This window comes from Mercurialis annua, linkage group LG6, assembly GCF_937616625.2.
Source record: "Mercurialis annua linkage group LG6, ddMerAnnu1.2, whole genome shotgun sequence".
In the NCBI taxonomy this organism is placed as follows: Eukaryota; Viridiplantae; Streptophyta; class Magnoliopsida; order Malpighiales; family Euphorbiaceae; genus Mercurialis; species Mercurialis annua.
The window spans coordinates 37,651,283-37,674,892 of record NC_065575.1 but is presented as its reverse complement, the minus strand read 5'-3'; the positions used below and the strand labels follow the sequence as shown (position 1 = coordinate 37,674,892).

General features: G+C 33.2%; 1 protein-coding gene across 1 annotated transcript; it reads left to right on the top strand.

Moving 5' to 3' along the window:
• Positions 1-2,229: 2,229 nt before the first annotated feature.
• Positions 2,230-5,174, top strand: LOC130014569 (cytochrome P450 709B1-like). Its single transcript, XM_050380561.2, has 5 exons — positions 2,230-2,603; positions 2,695-2,918; positions 3,006-3,253; positions 3,684-4,074; positions 4,686-5,174. Exons 1-5 carry the CDS (start codon positions 2,324-2,326, stop codon positions 5,115-5,117), a joined length of 1,575 nt encoding a protein of 524 aa, XP_050236518.1. The 5' UTR covers positions 2,230-2,323; the 3' UTR covers positions 5,118-5,174.
• Positions 5,175-23,610: the final 18,436 nt, after the last annotated feature.

The following is a 23,610-nucleotide window of genomic DNA, read 5'->3' as shown; positions in this document are numbered from 1 at the left end:
ACGCTATTCAAGATCCTAAAATTCGTGCTCATATTGAAAGTGAATAACCACGAATTTTAGAGAAAATAGCCCAATAATCTCGACAACAATTTTCCGTTCCCCATTCTTTTGGTGAATACTATACTAATGTTACCGGAAGTGGAAGTGGCTCACACGAAAATTAAATTAAATTATTATTATTATTATTAGTATGGTGGTTGCTATTTTTTTATTGTTATTGTTGTTGTTGTTATAATTGTTTGTATTATTTATTAAAATATATTTTTTGTTAATTTTATATATTATTAATTTATATATATATGCGGTTTTTTAATATTTATAATTTTATAAGAAGTCATATAAAAATATAATAATAGAGATATAAATTTTTAATATTTGAATATAGTAGGATATAATTGTATAAGTTAAAGTTAATGAGTTAAACTAGTGATTAGTAAACATAAAAAAGTACAAAATAGTCCTTATAGAGATGTGAATAGTGAAACTCTACATATAGAGTTTATTATTCAAAAACTCTAAAAAAAATGGGGTTTTAGAGTTGGGTTGGAGTTACCCAACTCTAAATAGTGGGACCCAACTCTTTTTTAGAGTTGGGTTGGAGAGGCCCTTATAATATACAGTCATGTGTTGTGGCATGATTGGTCGATATACCAATTTATCAAAAACTGAAAATTGGTGTACCAATTTGCTATGTTTCAAAATTCGTGTTGTAATTACAAATCAAGATAAAATTTATGTATTATTTTACAATTAACCAATAAAAGAAAGATACTTTTATCAAGTAAGAAAATTACTCTATTCCTTATAATTTCTGTTTTCGAAATATCACAATCGTTGTCTAATATATATTTTAATAGAGAATAATAGTTCACATCATGTACCGTAAATTTAGTGGAAGTATATGCATGCTATCACTCAAGTCACAATCAATGAGAGGATTAGTCCCTAGAAGTATAATCCGGCAAGGCAGTAATATCCATCTCTCGTTCATTTCATTTACTTTAAAAAAAGCATAATGATGCTAGAAAGTAGAACTTTTTAAATTTTTGAAAATTATCTAAACATCCCAAACTCTTTAAATCTATCTCAATTTCGTTAATTTATTAGAAACCTATACAATTTTCCAAAGTCTATATAACGTATTTTTAAAATTGAATGAAACACGTGCCATCTTAATAAGTAACGTTTTATTTTTAATTTTTTCTAAAAATTACAAAGTCAATTGCCATGTAAGTAATAATTAAATCAATTTTTATAAAAATATATAAATTGCGAGCGAGTTGGTTAAATTGTGATTAATTTATAATACCTAAAAAGCCTGAACACATTTTTAGAAAGCAGAATATACTTGATTTTTAACACCGTTGAACCGTTACAAAATAATGAACTAACTAATATAAATTCTAAAGTTCTTTTTGGATCGGTGATAAATATTTAATATTAGCCGAATGATTTATTGGTTACTATAGAAAACTAATTCATTTTTAAATTGTTCACACTTTATTCCATAAAGTTAAACTTAAAATAGGAAAAAACAGTATAGAAGCTTCTTTAATATGTATGTCCTTTTCTCAGTATAGTTTGTAAGCATAACTGACCCATGCATATCCACACAATGGACACTGAATTGAATATCTCTAGCTCATCTTTAGATTCTAGAACAATTTCAAGCATGTAATAATATATATATATATATATATATATATATATATATATATATATATATATATATATATATATATATAAAATAGATTCTTTTATTATATTAAATATATCACATTAAACTAGTTTTTAAAAACAATAGAAAATATTATTTAAATAAAATGTATTAATTATAATACATTTTATTTAAATAATATTTTCTATTGTTTTTAAAAACTAGTTTAATGTGATATATTTAATATAATAAAAGAATCTAGTTTATTTATTTAGTTATTTTAAATAGGATTAATCACTATCACTCCCATAAATTCAGATCGGAAATACAGATTATCTCTCGGTTTGAAAAATCATTATTTTCTCTTCACTTTTATTAATTTATTTGGGATAAAAAGGATGTGGGATAGAAGATGTCAGATAACATGCACATGCCAAGCTGTAATGCCAAATACAAACCATAAGATTTTAACATCTTGAGCTAAATTTTGTATCATAAATGGAAGCAAAATTAAAGACACACACTACTCCAATAAATGTTTATCTAAGCAATGATCTCATCAACCACCATTATGTAGTGACAGCATCTAGAAGACCACCTTTTTTGTATATATAAATGTCCCTTTATCACCAATTATTACACATCAACTTCTAAAACAGCACTAGAATGGGTTATCTTGGTACTGTGCTGCTGAGTTTTGTAGTAATCTTTGTTATTACAAAGATATGGCAACTGTTCAGGGTTTTATTGTGGAGACCTTATGTCTTAACTAAAATGTTCGAGAATCAAGGCGTTAAAGGGCCAAGTTATAAGCTACTTTACGGGTCTCTCACCGATATAAAGAAGATAAAAAAGGTTGCAAGAGAAATGGTGTTAGATGTAAATTCTAATGACGATATCACTTGCAGAGTTCTTCCTCATTATCAAAAATGGTTATCAGAATACGGTCAGCTTTTAATTCCTTTAATAATTTATCTGCTTGTCTTAAATTTCCATGTTCAGTTATTGTTTTAATGGTGTTATTGTAAGAAAAACAGGTGATGCAGTGTTGTATTGGAACGGTACGGAGCCAAGAGTCGTAGTAACAGAGCCAGAGCTGGCTAAACAAGTATTATCAAACAAGTTCGGGTTCTATATGAAACCATATTTTAAGCCTATAATACAGAAGCTCACTGGTAAAGGGTTGGTTTTGATGGAAGGAAGAGATTGGGTTAGGCACAGAAGAATTCTTAATCCTGCATTTTCCATGAACAAACTCAAGGTTTTTAAAATTAACCCTTATAATTATTACTAACTTAACTATTTAGAAGTGGAAATTAATGTCAAATGATCGGTTTTGTCTTGGCAGATTATGATAAAGAAAATGGCAGACTGCACCATTCCGATGCTCGACGAGTGGCAAAAGCTTGCGCTGCAAGAAACCAAAAATTGCAAGATAGAGATGAATGAATCGTTTCAAAAGCTTACGGGTGATATAATTGCCCATACTGCGTTCGGAAGCAGTTATCTGCAAGGAAAAGAAGTCTTTCAAGGACAAAAAGAGTTTCAAAAACTTTCCGCAGCTTCACTTACTGATATAAACATTCCCGGCAAACAGTAATTAAAATGCTAAGTTTTTTTTTCCAGGGTTAAATATTTTTTGCGGTTACGGAAATAAAATATTTTTACAAAATTGTTACCGAATTATACAAAGTTATAAAAAGGTTACCTAAATATTTTTTTTTACAAAAACATTCTGCACTATAAAAAGTTATCAAACAGTTATCAAACTATAGCTTTTTTACATAACGATTACCACTTTGTTACATGGTATACTTGTATATCTTTGTTTTGTCCAGATTTATAATTCGTTAATCTGTTTGTAAAAAGTCTATAGTTCGATAATCTTTTGGTAATAGTTTTGTAAAAAAATTATAGTTCAAAAAACAAAAATTAATAGTTTGAAATCTGCAAAAATATTTAACCCTGCCTTCTCTTCTATTCCAAATTAATGCAACTGATTGGTTTGGTTTGTAAAAATGTATAGGTATTTACCTACGGCATCAAATATGAGAATATGGAAGCTGGACAGGCAGGTGAAGAACACATTAAGTAGTATAATACAAAATCGATTAAAGGCAGGGTCTTGTTCTGATGGGTGTTTCGGAGATGATTTACTCGGTCTAATGATCGGATCTTCGATACACAAATCGAATGATGAGAAGAGCAAAAGTAGTGCAAGACTTAGCCTGGATGAAATAATGGAAGAGTGCAAAACGTTCTTTTTTGCTGGGCAGGAGACAACCTCAAGTTTACTAACTTGGACTGTTTTCTTGTTGAGCAAACACCAAGATTGGCAAGAAAAACTTAGACAAGAGGTGTTTAATGAGTGTGAAATGCAAGTTCCAGATGCAGATATGTTGACCAAATTAAAATTTGTAAGTATCAGTAAACCCATAAGTACATAAAATTTCTACAGGTCTAGCAATTCTAATATTTGTATAAAATTTCTTCCCTAGACTGTTTTCCAATATCAAATTTTTGAATTAAATTTCAACTTGGCAAATTACATTTAGGTAAAAATGATTCAAAATTTTAGTTTTTATTAGAGGCCGCTTTCGGATTTAACGGTATGTGAAATATATTCTTACGATATATGTGAAGTTGATTTTTGTATCAACCAACATTTGTTGCGGCGCCTTAAATTTGAGTATATTCTAAGAAAGTAAGAATATGATGTCATTATATACTTGCTACTAGGATAGGTTTGGACGCATTTTGATCGAGTTGAATCAGACTTCACTCTTTTAAATGAAGTATAAATCAGAGTTGAGCTGGTTTAAGATTAATATTTACTATTTAAACCCGACTTATATATTATATATACGTGGAGTTGTGCCAGACTTTTCGAGCTATATAAAAACTTGATCAACATAAAAGTGCAAGCCCGCACATATAAGGCGGGTCTAAGACAGACTCGGATTCGGTATGAACTTGATGAAAAATTAAATGCCAACTATTTCGTATCAATATTATTTTTCCTTGGCAGGTGAACATGGTTCTACTTGAGGCGCTGAGGTTGTACTGCCCAGTAATAGTATTGGCTAGGAAGGCAACAGAAGATATGAAATTGGGAAATCTAACGATTCCAAAAGATACATGTGTCACCATTCCAATTGTCCAAATTCAGAGAAGCAAGGAATACTGGGGAGAAGATGCAAATGACTTTAATCCTATGAGGTTTCAAAATGGTATCTCAAGGGCATCAAAACACCCAAATGCTTTGTTAGCATTTTCGATGGGTCCGAGAGCTTGCATCGGCCAGAATTTTGCAATGTTGGAAGCTAAAACGGTGCTCGTACTCATTCTTCAGAGATTTTCATTTTGCTTGTCCTCTCAGTATAAACATGCTCCGATTGATTATCTTACTCTTCATCCACAATATGGCATGCCCATTATTGTAAAACCCTTGCATTTTTAAGATAGATTGTGTTATGTTATGGGTAAAATATACCAAGTAATATTTGTTTTTGTCTAATCATGTACTTCTTTCATAAATATCTCAATCTTCGTGATATAATTATGAAGTACAATCTTTCTATGAAAAAATTAAGTTGAATCGGAATTGGTTAAGATTTTATGTTAAATTATGTGTTATGTCGATGCTATTTTGTGTGAAATTTTAAATGGTCATTTTTTTCTTGAATACTGTAATACATAATTTAATGTTTGATTAAATTCACTACTATCTTCACTATCAGTTAATTTTATTTGTTCAATTTGATTTTTACATTTTTTTCTTTCATTTAAGTATAAAAAACCATAAATATCAAATAAGTTTTAAAAATAGTTACAATTATTTAAAAATCGTAATTATTATCATTTTAAATTAATGTATTATGCAATAGTATATTAATAATATTATTATTATAATAAAATATAATTATTAGAAAAGTTTAGTAATGTTAATTTTTTTTATTTTCGAGCAAACTTACCATAGCCACTAGACATGTTTATGGGCCGTATTTTGCCGAGCTTGACTTTTTTGAAAGGCAAGCCTAAGCTTGGCCTGAGCTTTAGACATACTATCTGAATCCGACTCTAATATAAGAGAAATTCTTAGGTAGACTCAGTTCAGCCCGTCATCCATGGACTAAACCTATCACATAATGACACGTCATTAAAATGATGGCAATCTTGTAAATTTGTTTATTACTTATTTACACATTTGAATAGTAATATTATAAGATTGTCATTATTTTAATGACGTGTCATTACGTGATAGGCTTAGTTCATGGATGATGTGGTGGACTGAGTTTATCTAAGAATTTTCTTTAATATAGGGCTTAGTACACAAATATCTAAAAATTGAGTTTCTTTTCATTAGTGACTCACAAAATATTTTTATGCAGAAGTCTCTCAAAAAAAAAGAAAACCTTTTTCATAAATATCTCAAATCTTAAAATGGAGAAATACTTGTGTGAACCTAGTTCGCTAGGTAGGACTATGAACTATCCATTAAATACATGACACGTGGCGTAATTAAATGTCATAACCAATCAACAAATAGCATTTAATTTTAATTAAAAGATCACTAATTAATGTTATATTTATTGATTGGTTATGACATTTAATTACGCCACGTGTCATGTATTTAATGGGTGGTTCATAATCCTACGTGGCAAACTAGTTTCACACAAGAATTTTTCCTTAAAATGAGCTGATCTACTAAAAAATAGGACCTTTATATCCCCTTCTTCTCCAATTTACTTGAAAATAAAAAATTGACGTTACTATTCTTATTGATGGCGTTTCGTCTCCACAGTTGCCGTTAAATTTCCGAGGTTGACCGCCACTGACAATACTTCAGCCGATGTCATTGTTCCATCATTGCTCCAAATCTATTGTTTCTTCTAATTTCTTGTTACCATATTACAATTTGTTATGAAACAAACTAATAAATAGAAAAAGAAGAGTTTTCTTTCTCCCCTCTGTTCTTATTATTTTTTTGTCCAAAATTGTTGGCCTTTTAGATCCAAATAATCAAATATTCTCACCATTTGTGTTAAAAGGTGAAGTGTTTTGCTTTAAGTGGTGCATAAATTCTATAGTTTTCTTTCTCTTTATAGTCTCATGGAGTTACAGTTACAACCCAATGGTGCACATGTTTTAAATATGTTTTATCTTTTCTTTTATTGTTGGGTTAAAGTTTGCTTTTTTGATGATTTAATATTCATATTCATGTTGAAGTGGTTATTTATGCTCTTAATTTTGTGGAATTTCTTTTCTAGGTTCTGCAAAAATGTGTAATTCTTAACATCTTGATTGTTAATACCTATAAAATTTTAAGGTATTAGATCGTGCCACGTGTTCTAAATTACGAAATTTAGGTTAAGTAGGTCGGAAATGGAATTGAGTTGAGAAGTGTAGTCGGAATAAGTTTATTAAGTTGATTGTAGAATAATAATTTTGTTTGATAATTATTATTCGTTAAGAGCGGATACTAGCGGGACTAAGGAAAAGATAAGAAAATTAATATAAAATAAAGTGTAGGTCCCGAACTAATAATTTGTACGCCGTCGTCCGTAAAATATTTTAAAGAATTTGTCGGTAAAATTTCGTGTAATTCCGATACTGTTTTAAAATTGAACGCAGACGTTAATTAAAGAATTGAGTTAAAGTACGAGTGAGATGTTTGAGCCTAAGCGTACTTTAACCAACCTATTTATATCATCAACTTCAAAATGAAGTTACAGAGCCATTTTCTTTCATTTTCATCGTTAAACTACGACAAAGTTTAGGTTATCGGTTTCTCGTTCGAATTTGACGGTTTTCGTTGAATAAATCGAAGGGCTATCAAGGTGAGTTAATCATTTTAAGATTTGTTTGTTTTAATTTGATGGGTTTTTGATATAAACGTTAGGTTACGGCGAAACCGTACCGTTATCACGTATCCGATGTGTTTTAAGCATTTTTCTTAAGCTAATGATGGATTTGAACTTTGTTTTGATGTCGGATACGTTCGGGAGTGTGATAAGCATGTCGGATTTGGATCGCGGTGCGTTTTGTGGCAGCAAGGGCTGCTGCCCTCGACCTCACGTCGTGCCAGCCATGGGCGCGACGTGAAGGTGTGCGTCGCGGCACGAAGCCCCTCTTCACGACACGACACACCTTGGCACGACGTGCCAAGGCTAGGCTCGGTCCGGCTAGGTTGTTTTCGACCCCTTTCGATGCACGGAACTTGGACTTAACGTTGCTTGAATCAAAAGGAGCTTATGGACTTCGTTTTAGCAAAGAAATGATGTATAGCTGTAACGTTTGATGATAAGGGTTGAACGTATAGTCCAATGCTAAGGAGTTAGGTATTAGTAAACCTAAGGTCTATATCAAAGTGGTATATCCGTATCAATAAGATTAGATAGAACGAAGTGAGATCAAATGCGATTAGAACTCGACGAGATACGTATAAGTTTATATCTCTAGTCTAGAATGTCTATAGAGTTAGATTCTTACTCGATTATGTTTGTCTGTTTTCTAGATCCGGCGAGGCAACCAGCTACCGGACAAGGAGCTTGACGGGGGTCGTGTGATCAAATTTTTTGGAATAGCAAGCAGTGAGTTTATATGTGTTTACTTTTGATGTATTGGAAATGCATTGCTTTCTAAATGCAAATTGTTTTATATGAATTGTATAGCATGATTTATTATCGAAAATGCTTGGTATAAAATACACGCATCATTATCTTGAAACCAATATAGATCCGATGAAACATGCTTTCCTATTGGGTGGCAATAGGAACTACGTGATCACTAGTTAAGTTCAAGTTATATAGTTCTTCGTGGTTTATGAAGGCGATACAAGGTCAATTTGGTGGAACTATCCCGCGACCTGTATGTAAGGAGTCACCATGGTTGAACTATCCTGTGACTCATATCGATCATTGGATTTGAGAGATGGTACGAGTCACCTTGGTTCAGGATTAAGTAATTGTTTGATCATAAAAGAGAATTCAATTCAGAAGATTTAAGGAAACGAAGATTAGGGTTTCAATCGAAAGTTATATTCGGATGCATATAAATGAATTATTTATACCATTGTTTTGTTTTATAGAATACTCACTTGTAAACTATGAACTCACTCAGTTTCGACTGACCCCGTTGTTTTAACAATTTTCAGGTGAATAGTCTTTTGACGTGACGAACTTCTATCCTTGCTTCATAAGTCTGTTTAGAAGTATGTACAAAGAAAGTTTCTATCGATAGCGCTGCAGTAGTCTAGTCCTAGATGTTTATGTGATTTGGTCAAACAGTGTTAATGTAAACTCAAAATAAAATTATTTAAAATAATTTTCTAATGAATTCAATATTAATTCAATTTAAATTCAATGCCACTTCAATGTTAACTCATTGTCAACTCAATGTAAAATCAATGTCAACTTAATGCCATCTTAATATAAACTCAATGTAAATTCAAAGTGAACTAATCTAAAATAATTTTTTATTAAACTGTTTATTATATCAAAATTAATTTATTCTAAATAAATTAATTTATTAAAAATTTCATTATTAAAATGAACTTGTAAAGAGGCAAATAAACTAATAGTAAACCGAAAGTAAACCTTCTAAGACTTTATATGGTCAATGTGAGCTTAATATAAAGTCAATATTAATTTAATCTAAACTCAAAATAAAATAAATTTTTAATAAACTCAATATTAATTCAATCTCAATTAAATGTCAATTCAATGTAAATTCAATATAAATTCAATATAAATTCAATGTCAACTCAATATAAACTCAATGTCAAACTAAATGTAAACTAAAAGTAAACTAATCTGAAATAAATTCTTAGTAAACTAATTATAAAATTAAAATTAATTTATTTTAGTTAAATTAATTTATTAAGAACTTACTCTATTAAAAATAAAATTATAAAAATAAAATTAATTAATGGTAAATTTTTAAAGATTCTAATGAAATTAAAATGAATTTAAATTTAAAATAAACTTAAAGTAGGTGAATGTAAGCTTAAAATAGATTCAATATAAATTTAAAGTAAACTAATTTAATAAAAATATTCAATAAATTAATTATAACTTTGAAATTACCTTACTCTAATAAAATTAATTTATTAAAAATTCAAGCTATCAAAAATAAATGTATGAAGTGACAAATAAAATAATAGTAAACTATTTAAGGTTTTCCGCGATGGTCGATGGTCGGACTTGTGGTGATTGATATAGAAAAATTTAGAAAGAAAACTTGTATTAAAAGTATTTATAATTTTTACCTCTCTGTTAAAAAGTTAAGCAAAATACCTTCCGTTTTTTATGTTTCTAATTTTAAAAGTAACTTTTTTATTTTAATACTTTAATTTTTTAATAAAATACTCTAAATCTGTAGAAGTTTATATATTTACTCCTTCTCTTTCTCTTCGTCTTTTTCAATATGTTTATAGAATTTTTTTGAGGACTGCTTAAAAGAAAAGGTAGGCTGGTGGTGGGGAATGATCCTAAATTAAACAAGAAAATATTAAACATGGTCCATGATTCTGCTACCAGAGGGCACTCAGGAATGCAGGATTCTTCACGGAGGTTGAAATTATTGTTTTATTGGAAGGGTATGGAGAAGGATGTCAGAAATCATGTTAGGGCATGTGTGATTTGCCAAACTTGCAAACCAGAAAATATCAGCTCACCGGGTCTGCTGCAACCATTGTCCATTCCGGAAGGAATTTGGACTGACATTAGTATGGATTTTATTGAAAGGCTTCCTAAATCCAATGGTAAGAATGTGATCTTTGTGATTGTTGATAGGCTAATTAAATATGCTCATTTTATTGCTATAAGTCATTCTTATACTGCTGCAACTATAGCTCAAGTTTTTATGGTTAACATCTTTAAGTTACATGGGCTGCCTTCCTCAATCGTAAGTGATCGGGATCCTGTGTTTGTGAGCTCATTTTGGGAGAAATTATTCAAGTGGCAAAGAATTGAGCTGTTAAGGTCCACCTGTTATCATCCACAAACGTGACGGACAAACTGAAGTTGTTAACAAATGTTTAGAGACATATCTGAGGTGTATGACTGGAGAAATCCTAGTGAATGATCCAAATGGATACCCATGGTAGAATGGTGGTACAACATAAACTTTCACACTGCCATTCAAACTACTCCCTCCGAGATAGTTTACGGTATGCCACCTCCTATTCATTTGCCTTATTTTCCTGGAGATTCTTCAATTGCAGCAGTAGACCAGTTCTTACAAAATAGAGAAATTGTCTTGCAAATAATGAAATATCATTTATCAAGGGCCCAACACAAGATGAAACAACAAGCTGACAACCATAGAACTGAGAGGAGTTTTAACATTGGTGACCTTGTATTTTTGAAACTTCATCCTTATAGACAACAAAGTGTAGCAAGAAGGAGCAATTTTAAGCTATCACCACTGTATTATGGTCCTTATTGCATTGAGGATAAGATTGGTTAAGTAGCTGATAGGAGTATTTTACTCCTATTTAGAGTGTCGTTTCCGCATGCTTTTATTATGTTTTGTCATGTTTTTATGGTATTCCGAATGCCTTATTGCATGTTTTAGTATTTCAGATACTTGGGAGCATTGCGGAAGCATTTTGGTGCAAAAGATGGAAAAGTCGACGAAAGAGAGGCGAAAACTCATTTGCAATTCTGAAAAGCTGACCCCTCTGCACTATTTGACCAATTTGGATAGGTTAGAGGTCTCTAATGAGTTTGTGTTCTTCACAAGAGTTAAAGTAGACATCCTAAGCTTTCCAATGGTTCAAGAACCAACTCATTTGGACATTTCTACACTGAGTTATGAAGTTTTGAAGTTCAAGGTTGTGGAGTCTGAGGGTTGCACGAATCGTGCAACACCTTGCACGAATCGTGCATAAGTAGAGCAGAAGCAGATTGTTCCCAGAGATATTGCACGATCCGTGCACCCATGTTAAGTTGGTTTGCACGATTCGTGCAAAGGCTTAAAGTTAGAATCGAAAATCTGAAGAAAAGGACAAGGCTTATGCACACTTTCTCTTTTGGCCCAACACTCTTTTGTAGGATGTTTTTATTTCCCTTTTTGAGAACACTATAAGTACTACTTTATGTTTCAAATTAGGGTATGATGCAACAACACTTATTCTCTACACACTTTTAGTCATCTTTTAGGAGTAGAATAGTTTAGGGTTTTGTGCCTCCATAGTTCTACCATTATTGGTGCTTGGAAGCTTTTATTGCTTTGTAAGAACAAGATTTATCTTTGAATGCAAGTGCTTAAATTCAATCTTATTCTTCTAAGTAAGTATTTCTTATCTATTTCTCTTTATTTAGTAGTTAATGTGATGTTTAGTATGATTGGCTAAACCCCCTTGTTTGGGGGTTGATATGATGGTTGAAATAATTGCTAGATTGGGTTAGGGTTTGGCTTGTGTGTTCTAATTAATTGCTTAATGCCTATTCTAGATTGATCACCTAGTATTTGTTGCTAGATTAATTTTCACCTTGAGAGAGGGTTTATTAATTGGAATTAATTAATTAGATGCTTAATTAGTAACACCATGAGAGTGGGTTAGTAATTAGGTGGCCTATGAGTTGTGTTTAATTGCTAATTGCCTCTAATTGCGTTTAGTGCTACGAGAGTAGGTTAACCTTAGTTAGTTGTGGTTTTGTAACTCTTTGAGGCTCGAGAGAGCGGGAGTTGCGATTTAGAAAAAACTCGGTTCGCGTTTAGAAGTCATAGTCCGACCCCTTGATAGTAATTGGTTAATCGTAGTATAAACCCTCAAACTCGTTTATCCATAGTTTATCTCAATCATTCAATCGCTTGCTTATTGCTTTTTGCTAGTTAAATTGTTTAGTAATTGTGTTTACTTTAGTTAATGTTTTAATTGTTCAAATTCCAAATCCTCTATCCAATCGTTGTTTGCTTTCCGAATTGAATTTCAAGATCGACTTCGTTCACTTTAAACCTCTCATCCTTGTGGGATTCGACCTCGGTCTTACCGAGTATTACTAGTTGCGACACCGTACACTTGCGGTTTTCGCCAACAAGTTTTTGGCGCCGTTGCCGGGGATGAGGTTGCGTTTAATTGATTGAAAGTATTTTTAAATTCGGTCGAGTTAGCCTTATTTTCTGTTTTTTTATTTTAATTGTTCATTTTTTTTCTTTTTTGTGGTTTACGCTTGGTGTTCTTGTTTGTGGTTGTGCAGGAAATTTGTGTAGTTGTTGGTTTATCTTCAACATTATTTTTATGGTGAATATATTTGGGCAAGAGTAATGGCTTGGGATCCAAATTGTGAGATTTGTGGGGATTTTAGTCATACCGGAGCCGAGTGTCCTACACTCTATTCAAATTGGAATGACCATATCAATTATGTGGGTGATCAATGGCAACCTAGTGACCCTTATTCCGACATGTATGATCCGGGGTGGCATAACCCTCCGAATTATGGTTGGGACAACAATTGGGAGAACTTTAATGAAAACTTGAATTTCAACTCAAGTTATCACCCATATCAAAACCAATGGGACTTCAACTCCAATTTTGGCAATGAACCACAACAATCACACGATTTTCAACAAAATGAGATTTTTTATGAGGATAGCATGCTTGAAAAGATCTTGGAGTCCCTAGATAGATTTGAAGAAGAGGCGAGACGAAGAGAGGAAAATCATTCTGCCACTATTCATCGTCTTGCGGTGCAATTTGCTGAATTAAAAAGCTTGGTTCAAGGTAGAACCCAAGGCGGTTTACCTATTACAACCGAGGCTATTTCGAGAGAGCAACTCACGGCCATTGAACTTAGAAGCGAAAAAGCTCTTGATGATCCTCATGGCAAGAGACCTAAGGTGGTTGAGGATGAGCCAAGTTATAGTGAGCAATGTGCTAGTGAGGAAGTGATAATTGAGATTGAAGCTCCTTATGTTAGACCACCACCTCCACCTCCTTATGTACCAAAAGTGCCTTTTCCAAGTCGACTCAAGAGAGCGCCGGACAACCCAAGAGGATTACTAGCCGAAATTGAAGCTACTCCAACACAACATGCTATGGCCATAGATTTGAAAGATGATGATGCTTTAGTAGAACATCCTCCCACAAAGGTTCACATAGAGATTGAAAGAGAAAAGTGTGAGGATGTTGAACTTGAAGCTCCAATTTCCAAGCCACTTACTTGTCCCAAGAGCGTAAATGATGAAAGTGAGGAGAAATTTGGTATTACGGTACTCTACGAGGAATTCAACAAATTCTTTTACTATAAAGATCCATTCTTGGAGGGGTTTGATTCCGAGTATGACGGAAATAATATCAAATATATGAAGATGCTTCATACTCCTCATGTTCTTTGTTATAGAGTACAAGCATACTCTATATTATTGGAGTTGTATTTGAAGGAGCCAACAAGGAAAAAGAGGGAGAAGATGCTACCAAGACGGCTTCCACATGTTAGGTTGTATTTTTAACAACCTTACGCGAAGAGTCTAGCTTTGGACTCCAACTAAAGCGCACTCGGGAGGCAATCCCGAGAGGTTCGATTTCTTTTCATGTCATTTATCTTTTGTTATTTCTTTTTAGTGTTTCATTTAGGTTATTTTGCGTTGATTGAAACAGATTTGATTCTCTAACCCAAACTCATGCAATTTTCATATATGTTTTATTTCTTAGCATTGAGGGCATTGCTTAGAAATAGTGTGAGGAGGGTTGGAAAATTGAATCTCGTTTGTGTTTAGATTGTTTTAGGTTGTTTTTATGTGTCTATGCTTTTATGTCGTTTTTTTTATGTTGTGTTGTGTCGCCTCAAACCAAAATTTCGAGTTCCAAGCTTGTTGAATGCTTTTGTATGAATATTGGTTTGATGGATTTTTATTGGAGTAGGATGCCTTGTTAGGTAGTTTTTGTTGTCTCCCTTTGATCACTAAATCTTTGGCTTGTAGTGTGATAAGCTTGATTAGTGATTTTAGCGTTTTTGAAGTTTTGTCAACAAATGTACTCCCCGGTTAATGAAAATGTTGAATGTTTGCATCTTTTGTCAACAATTAATAGTGTATGCTTGCCTAATGAAAGTCAATTTGTGTGACTTGTTTTGATGATATTAGAGTGCTACCATTTGTTAAATTTTGACCAACTCTAGCACGATTGTGAACATGAGGCGGATGCATGATATGTGTTTCAATTTGGTAAATTTGTGTTAAATTCAAAAAAAAGGACATAATTGGCATGATTTCATAGGAATTAAGTAACTATATGCATGACACTTCTTTGATTGATATATTCGAGCCTATCGTTTTTGTGAATAAGTGTCGGAATTCCTAGAACTTGCTCGGTGTCCATTTGAGATTATATTGTTGAGTGTTGACAACTTAGATGACTATGGCATTAGGATCACACAATTCAAAAGATAACTTAAAAGCCTACCCCGTTTCCATTAGCTAGCACAATTTTGAGCCTAAACCTTTTCTTGACTAACCACACAACTACACACTTAACCTTTCAACAATTTACCTCTTTAAACACCCGGATTCAACTTGAATAACTTAAGATTAAGAAAAATATGATACTAGCTCGATGTATTAGAAAGAAAAGTGAACAAGTGCCAAAAATATAAGTTAATGCCTTGAAGAAAAAGAAAGAAAAACAAAAGAAAGAAAGAATAAAGAAAGTTGAGAAATAGAAAATAAAATGAAAAAAAAAAAGGAAAATGAAGGCATATGGAAAAAGCAAGTAGTTCACTTATAAAAAGTTCAGAGTTTAGATCATTGTTAGTGATTGAAGCATTTTTGTTGTTCAAGTTGAATCTTAGCCAAATATCAAATTTACCTACCCAAACCCTTAACCAAGTTACAACCTTTCAAAAGTCCATTTGATGAGTGTTCAATTACCGAACTAAGTAGTGGAGACCGGACTAAGAGCAAGTCTATGGTGAATCCCCGCATGTTTTTGTACTTAATTTTCATGCCCGAAACACTTGAGCGTTAGAGTGAAACCTTGTGAGAAAATGGTTGCCTAATGCCTATGAATGATATGCCATGCTTGCCGCGTTTTGTATTAACCAAATGTTTGCATATCCCGCCTATGATTGTAATGCATGATTGTTTTGAGTAGCACTTCATTGACACGGTTGTAGCCTCAATATCATAGGAACACGTCGCAGTAATTGAATACATCATTTGTTTGCATTCCTTTTAGTTGTTGCCATTGGATGTTTTGCCTTCACGTTTTCATCGGTCGGGAGTATGGTTGTGACATTTGTTCAAGTCGTTAAGGTCGCTAATCTTGTAGCTTTAGTAAGATTCATTTCTTGCTTGGGGACAAGCAAAGATTTAGTGTGAGGAGGTTTGATAGGAGTATTTTACTCCTATTTAGAGTGTCGTTTCCGCATGCTTTTATTATGTTTTGTCATGTTTTTATGGTATTCCGAATGCCTTATTGCATGTTTTAGTATTTCAGATACTTGGGAGCATTGCGGAAGCATTTTGGTGCAAAAGATGGAAAAGTCGACGAAAGAGAGGCGAAAACTCATTTGCAATTCTGAAAAGCTGACCCCTCTGCACTATTTGACCAATTTGGATAGGTTAGAGGTCTCTAATGAGTTTGTGTTCTTCACAAGAGTTAAAGTAGACATCCTAAGCTTTCCAATGGTTCAAGAACCAACTCATTTGGACATTTCTACACTGAGTTATGAAGTTTTGAAGTTCAAGGTTGTGGAGTCTGAGGGTTACACGAATCGTGCAACACCTTGCACGAATCGTGCATAAGTAGAGCAGAAGCAGATTGTTCCCAGAGATATTGCACGATCCGTGCACCCATGTTAAGTTGGTTTGCACGATTCGTGCAAAGGCTTAAAGTTAGAATCGAAAATCTGAAGAAAAGGACAAGGCTTATGCACACTTTCTCTTTTGGCCCAACACTCTTTTGTAGGATGTTTTTATTTCCCTTTTTGAGAACACTATAAGTACTACTTTATGTTTCAAATTAGGGTATGATGCAACAACACTTATTCTCTACACACTTTTAGTCATCTTTTAGGAGTAGAATAGTTTAGGGTTTTGTGCCTCCATAGTTCTACCATTATTGGTGCTTGGAAGCTTTTATTGCTTTGTAAGAACAAGATTTATCTTTGAATGCAAGTGCTTAAATTCAATCTTATTCTTCTAAGTAAGTATTTCTTATCTATTTCTCTTTATTTAGTAGTTAATGTGATGTTTAGTATGATTGGCTAAACCCCCTTGTTTGGGGGTTGATATGATGGTTGAAATAATTGCTAGATTGGGTTAGGGTTTGGCTTGTGTGTTCTAATTAATTGCTTAATGCCTATTCTAGATTGATCACCTAGTATTTGTTGCTAGATTAATTTTCACCTTGAGAGAGGGTTTATTAATTGGAATTAATTAATTAGATGCTTAATTAGTAACACCATGAGAGTGGGTTAGTAATTAGGTGGCCTATGAGTTGTGTTTAATTGCTAATTGCCTCTAATTGCGTTTAGTGCTACGAGAGTAGGTTAACCTTAGTTAGTTGTGGTTTTGTAACTCTTTGAGGCTCGAGAGAGCGGGAGTTGCGATTTAGAAAAAACTCGGTTCGCGTTTAGAAGCCATAGTCCGACCCCTTGATAGTAATTGGTTAATCGTAGTATAAACCCTCAAACTCGTTTATCCATAGTTTATCTCAATCATTCAATCGCTTGCTTATTGCTTTTTGCTAGTTAAATTGTTTAGTAATTGTGTTTACTTTAGTTAATGTTTTAATTGTTCAAATTCCAAATCCTCTATCCAATCGTTGTTTGCTTTCCGAATTGAATTTCAAGATCGACTTCGTTCACTTTAAACCTCTCATCCTTGTGGGATTCGACCTCGGTCTTACCGAGTATTACTAGTTGCGACACCGTACACTTGAGGTTTTCGCCAACAGTAGCCTATAAGCTCAAACTTCCACCTGATGCTAGTATACACCTGGTATTTCATGTTTCACAACTCAAAAAATCTATATCTACTGCCACATCCATTTCAACTCAACTACCTGCACCTGTTGACTCTCCTCCTACACCAATAGCCATTTTGGACAGAAAATTGGTTAAACGTGGTAATAGTGCTGCAACTAAGGTGTTAATTTAATGGTATGATAGAACTCAATAAGAGGCGACTTGGGAATTCTGGTTTGATGTTCAGCAGAGGTTTCCACAGCTTGACCTTGTGGACAAGGTTCTTTAAGAGGGATGGATTGTTATGTGATAAAACTATGAATCGTTTTGAGCAATTGTAATGTCGTTTTGGAGGTCCTTGTGCTAGCATTGACATGTTTTCTTAGCAAAGTTTATCAATTATGTTAGATAGGTAGCTATCATCTATTGTCCTTTAGTGATGGTTGCAACGGGTATATTTACTCATTTTACCGTTTGTAATGACTCATGTTTTTATTGAATGAACTTTGTCTTCTTCTCTAATATTCTTCACCTTTTCTCTGTCTTTCTCTTTTAATTCTTTCTGCCATTAATTTAGCTCGCACCAGTTGAGTGATAGGAGTATTTTACTCCTATTTAGGATGCCGTTTCCGCATGCTTTTATTGTGTTTGATCACGGTTTTATGGTTTTTCGAGTGCCTTATCACATGTTTTAGTATTTCAGGTACTTGGGAGCATTGCGGAAGCATTTTGGTACAAAAGATGGAAAAGTCAGCGAAAGCTCATTTGCAAGTCTTAAAAGCCGACCCCGCTGCACTAATTGGCAAATTGGAATCAGCTAGGAGCTTCAAATGAATTTGTGTTCTTCATGAACGTTAAAGTAGACACCTCGAGCTTTCCAACGGTTCAAGAACCGATTCAATTGGACATTTCTACAAAAGGTTATGAAGTTTTGAAGATCGAAGCTCCAACCGCGAAAGCAAGCTCGAATCGAGCTCACCAAGACCTTGAGGGAGCTCGAATCGAGCTCAACAAAGTTGAGCTTCAGAATGTCAAGCTCGAATCGAGCTCCTCACTTAACCAAGGAAACTCGATTCGAGCATAGGCTTGCTTAAAGGGGGATTTCTGATTTCAAATGCATCAAGGCTTGATTCTCATTGCTTTTTTGGGCCAAACACTCATATAGTGGATGTTTTTCTTTCCTCTTTTGTAAAACATATATAAACTCTTTTATCTCCTTTTTAGGTCATGGAATGATTTGACAGAGAATTGTTAGACATCTCATTTATTGTAGCAACACTTTCTCTCTAGCTTTTAATCATTGTTCTTATTGTTCTTGCTTAAAGTAGTAAAGGATCTTCATAGTTCTTAGTGTTCTTCAACTAATTTCCAGATTTTGCTATTTTGGGAAACTTAATTAATACAAGTATTAGTCTTTTAATTGAAGCTTCATTATCTTGTTCATGTGCTTATGGTTCATTGATTACTCCAAGGTACCTAATCTTTACTCTATCTCTAATATCTTTTATTGCTTAACTAGTTATGCCATGATGATGATTAGTAGTTAAACCCCTTGTTTGGGGTTGTTATGATTGTCATGATTGATTAGATAGGTGATTAGGGTTAGGGTTTATGGGTAATGTTGGTTGTTGTGCTTCTTGAGCTTAATGCTTAGAATTGGTTGGCCTCTTATTCTTTGCTATGTGGTTTAATTAGGAGGGCGAAATTTAACTAATTAGACTATACCTAGGGAAGTACATGCTTAGACCTAGATGCATTAGCATGATCTAGGGCTATTTGGTTGTGGAGTTTTCTTGTTCAGTTGACTCGATTAACTCTATCGAAATATATGAGCATGAGAGTGGATTAGATTTCGGAATTGTTAATCAAGTTGCGACTCTTTCAATTCCGGCTCGAAAGAGCGGGATTGGTTCCGTAGAATAGCTTGACCCGACCTAAGTTCCTATCACATTGACCCGAACTACCTAGATATGACTTTGGCATGACTAGCAACCTTCAAGCGTTTTAACTCATTTTTGAATCCGTATTGTTTAATCTTGTTTAATCTAGTTTAATTGCAAGTTTAGCAGTTGTTGCTTTTAATCTTGTGATACTTTGAAATCCATATTCATGTTTGCTAAACAAATTGAATAGCAACTAAAATCACTTTCATCGATAATCACTCTTGAATTCACTCCTTGTGGGTACGATAACCCGGACTTAGGTCCACTCTATTACGAGTTGGGTTTATTCAATACCCTGTGCAGCAGCTACAGCTATTTCGATTCTCGCATTCCAATCCAGCATTTTTCAACAATCTTTAAGGTCTGTAAAATAAAATACTATGAAAAATTAAGATACTTACGCGTGAAAACACTAAATCAGAAGAATTATAGTAAGATGGTACACCTACTTACCAGGAAAATAGTTTTCATAAAATCCTACGGGGATGAGTTCTAATATGAGTAGCCTTTGACCTGCCTCCCCCTCGAAAAATCCATTCAACTTCACCACCATTTCTACATTATGCCTTTGATGTAGTGTTACTGCTTCTACAATAAATTTTGGAGACCCTTGCTTATCAAGAATGAGATGTTTTAATGAAACAACCTACACAAAATTTACTCTTAGAAGTTGCAAAAAGTAATTCGCATATGTGAAAAGAGAAAAAAATACTAACCGTCCTGACCAGTGATGAACACATACTTTTCTTTCAGAGGGGTCCAAAGTAAAAAATAAAATAATATATTTACTTCTAAATGAAAAAAAGACTATATTAGTTATTTATATTTTATCTTTTAAAATTGTTATATTATTTAAAAACACATATTTTAAAGTATAAGTAACCGAACAATCTTAATAATTCTAGACTAAAAACAACCATTTACTATTTTCGTTGATATATTTGCTTTAGATATTTCATTGGCTTTTTATTTGATTTAATTCGGTTTAAGTAAGTTGTATTATATAACTATTTTTAGAGAAGAATTGAACTGAAATAATTGTCGTTTTCGGCCAAACTAGCTGAAATGGCCGGTATGATTTGTTCATAAAAATTAGTTAAATTTGGTGTATTAAAATTGAATCGGGATAATCAATCCAGTTCTAAGTAGTCATGTTTTAAAAATCGAACCAAAGTAACCAGATTTAGTAAAAATAAAATAAAAAATATAATACTCTTTAATAATTTGGAGAGATTAACCTATTAAACCAGTCTAATAGGCCAAAATGCAAATTAGTAGCTCATTAGTTCAAGCTTTAATATATTTTTAAAATAATTTAAATGTCCAGAATAGCTGTAATATTTTTTAAAATTAGGGCTAATCCTCTAAAAAACCCTTCACCTTTCAACCCCCTTTCGTTTGCACCCTCATCTTTCAAAATCCCCAATTTTACCCTAATTACCACCTTTCACTTTCAATTGCACCCTCAAAATATTAAATTGATTTTTTTCACTCAAAAATTTTCAAATCAATATTTTTTATTTTTACTCATTTTCTAAATAGTACTAAATGTTAAAATTTCAACAATAAAAGCATCTTCTCTAAAAAATATTTCAAAAATTATTAAATTTCACATTCACTTTTATTTAGTTTTACCGTTTTAATTCCATAAAATTAATTAATTAGATATTATTTATAATATTTATTGAAATATAAAGTATTAATTTGAACTTTTTGCAGTAAAAATAGGTTAATTTAATTTTTAAGGGTGTAATTGAAAATGAAAGGTGAAAATTAGGGTAAAATTGGGGATTTTGAAATGTGAGGGTGCAAATGAAAGGAAATTGAAAGGTGAGGGGTTTTTTTAGAGGATTAGCCTTAAAATTATTAATGAAATGATATGATATTCTTTTAGTTTTAATTTTAGCAAGAGACTCAGAGAAGAGACCAATTTTAAAATTATTGAAAAGATTGGTCAAAATTATCTTCATACCAGTACTTACTATGTTATAAAGGTAAACATGCACCAAGTATACATGGGTTAGTGCTAACATTAGTAAGAGCCATTGTTAATTTATATTTATACTAAAGAAAAGTATAAATTCAGGGGGGTCCAGTGACCCCCTTGGACCTTGAGTGTGTCCGTCTCTGGTCCTGGCCTGCATAGAACAACAAAGGGCTGGGAAACAGGCCATAATTAGGTACAATATTGCCGGATTCAGCTGCAACAAAGACTTGTGATTCTACAGAGGATTTGATGAAACAAAGACTTGTGATTCTACAATATCAACAAAAAGGATGGCTGGGGGACTCTTCAGTCGGCAGCTCTTGGTGACCCGGGAATGCGGGTTGAGGGGCGCCTAGATATGAAAAACCAGGAAGCTTCAGCAAAGAAAATGGGAGTCTTATTGAAAAGTGAAGAAGAGTCACTCTATGCCAACAAATTAAGGCAGGTGGGATTCTATACCAAAATTCCAAAATTATATGAACACAAAGAATAAAGAACTAATTTAGGAATATGCTGAGAGACACTAACGGGAACGTAGAATCCTTGTCTTCGACCTGCAGAAACATAGAAGTAATACATGGATTACATCATAGGTTTAACTCAGTTGATACTTCCAGATACTAAAAAATTGACTAACTGTAACCTGGGCATTGCCACCAAGTTCATACCTTCTAGGCTCCAGTGAGTCTGGTGGTGGTTCTTGAGGATTTTCTTAGTTCACTAACTGTAACCTGAGACACTAATGGGAACGTGGAATCCTTGTCTTCGACCTGCAGAAACATAGAAGTAATACATGGATTACATCACATGTTTAACTCATTTAATACTTCCAGATACTAAAAAATTCACTAATGGTAACCTGGGCATTGCCACCAAGTTCTTGTCTTCTAGGCACCAGTGAGTCTGGTGGTAATTCGAAGTCACAATCATCTACGGGACATGCACACATTGGTTCAAAAAGAAATGGCAATTCATGGCATATTGTTCATAGACATCGAGCAAAAGCAATTTAATTCTCACAAGATGGCACTCCAACACACAAGTGTTTCGGGTAAACAATTAGGCTCACTACATGCAAAATTCACCATAAGCTTGCTTTTAGTCCCGAACTCCACTACTTGATTCGGTAATCAACAACTATCATATGGACTTGTGTAAGGGTTGTAACTTGGCTAGGGGTTAGGGGTAGGTAAATTCAGATTATTGGCTAAAACTTGACTTGAACAACTAACTTATAATGCACTTTTGACCTACCTCGGATTTTTCCACACTTGTGAACTTTTCATTCATTTTCTTTTTTATTGCCTTTATTCACACATTTTTTTTCTTTTTTTTTCTTTTCTTTATTCTTTCTTAAGGCAAATTTTCTTTTAGAGCACTTTCACATTTTTTTCCTAATCATCAAGCTAGTGTCACAATTTTCTCAATATCAAGTTATTCAAGTCAAATTTGGGTGTTTAAAGAGGTAAATTGTTGAAGGATAATGGTGTATAATTGGTGTGTATCAAGGAAGGGTTTAGGCTCAAATGGTGAAATCTAAGGGTGAAGGGTAGGCTTTTAAAGTGGTCTAATTAAAAATTGGGGTAGTCCTAATGCCATACTCATTTAGCTATTGACACTCAACCATATAGTCTCGAACGGACACCAAGTAAGTTCTAGGAAATTAGTATGCAAACGACACTCATCAAAAATAATTAGGCTCAATCAAACGCTCAAATAAAGGTGGTGTCATGCCAAATACTTAATTCCTATGAACACATGCCAATCATGCCCAAAATTTTAAAATGGCACCAATTTTTACAATTTAAAGCACATATCATGCATCCGCATTAAGTAACTCCGAAAATTGCCAAAATCACAACAACCAACTAATTGAATTCACCCTAATCACATTGAAACATGTCATACAAATTGCATTTCATTAAGCAAGCATCAACATTTGATTGAAGAAACTAGAAAACACACTTTATGACTTCATTGATCGGGAAATACATTAGTTGACAAATTTCAAGATAGGTGCATTTTACACCTATGTTTAGGAGTTATTTTCGCTTGCTTTTAGTATACTTTGAAGCGCTTTTTCCCCGTTATGGTGTACTTATTATGTGT

Excerpts from the sequence above, each read along its gene's own strand:
- LOC130014569 (XM_050380561.2), top strand. The coding sequence starts at position 2,324 with ATGGGTTATCTTGGTACTGTGCTGCTGAGTTTTGTAGTAATCTTTGTT. Across the intron at positions 2,919-3,005 it reads TTTCCATGAACAAACTCAAG|ATTATGATAAAGAAAATGGC; the intron begins GTTTTTAAAATT and ends TTGTCTTGGCAG. Across the intron at positions 3,254-3,683 it reads ATAAACATTCCCGGCAAACA|GTATTTACCTACGGCATCAA; the intron begins GTAATTAAAATG and ends AAAAATGTATAG.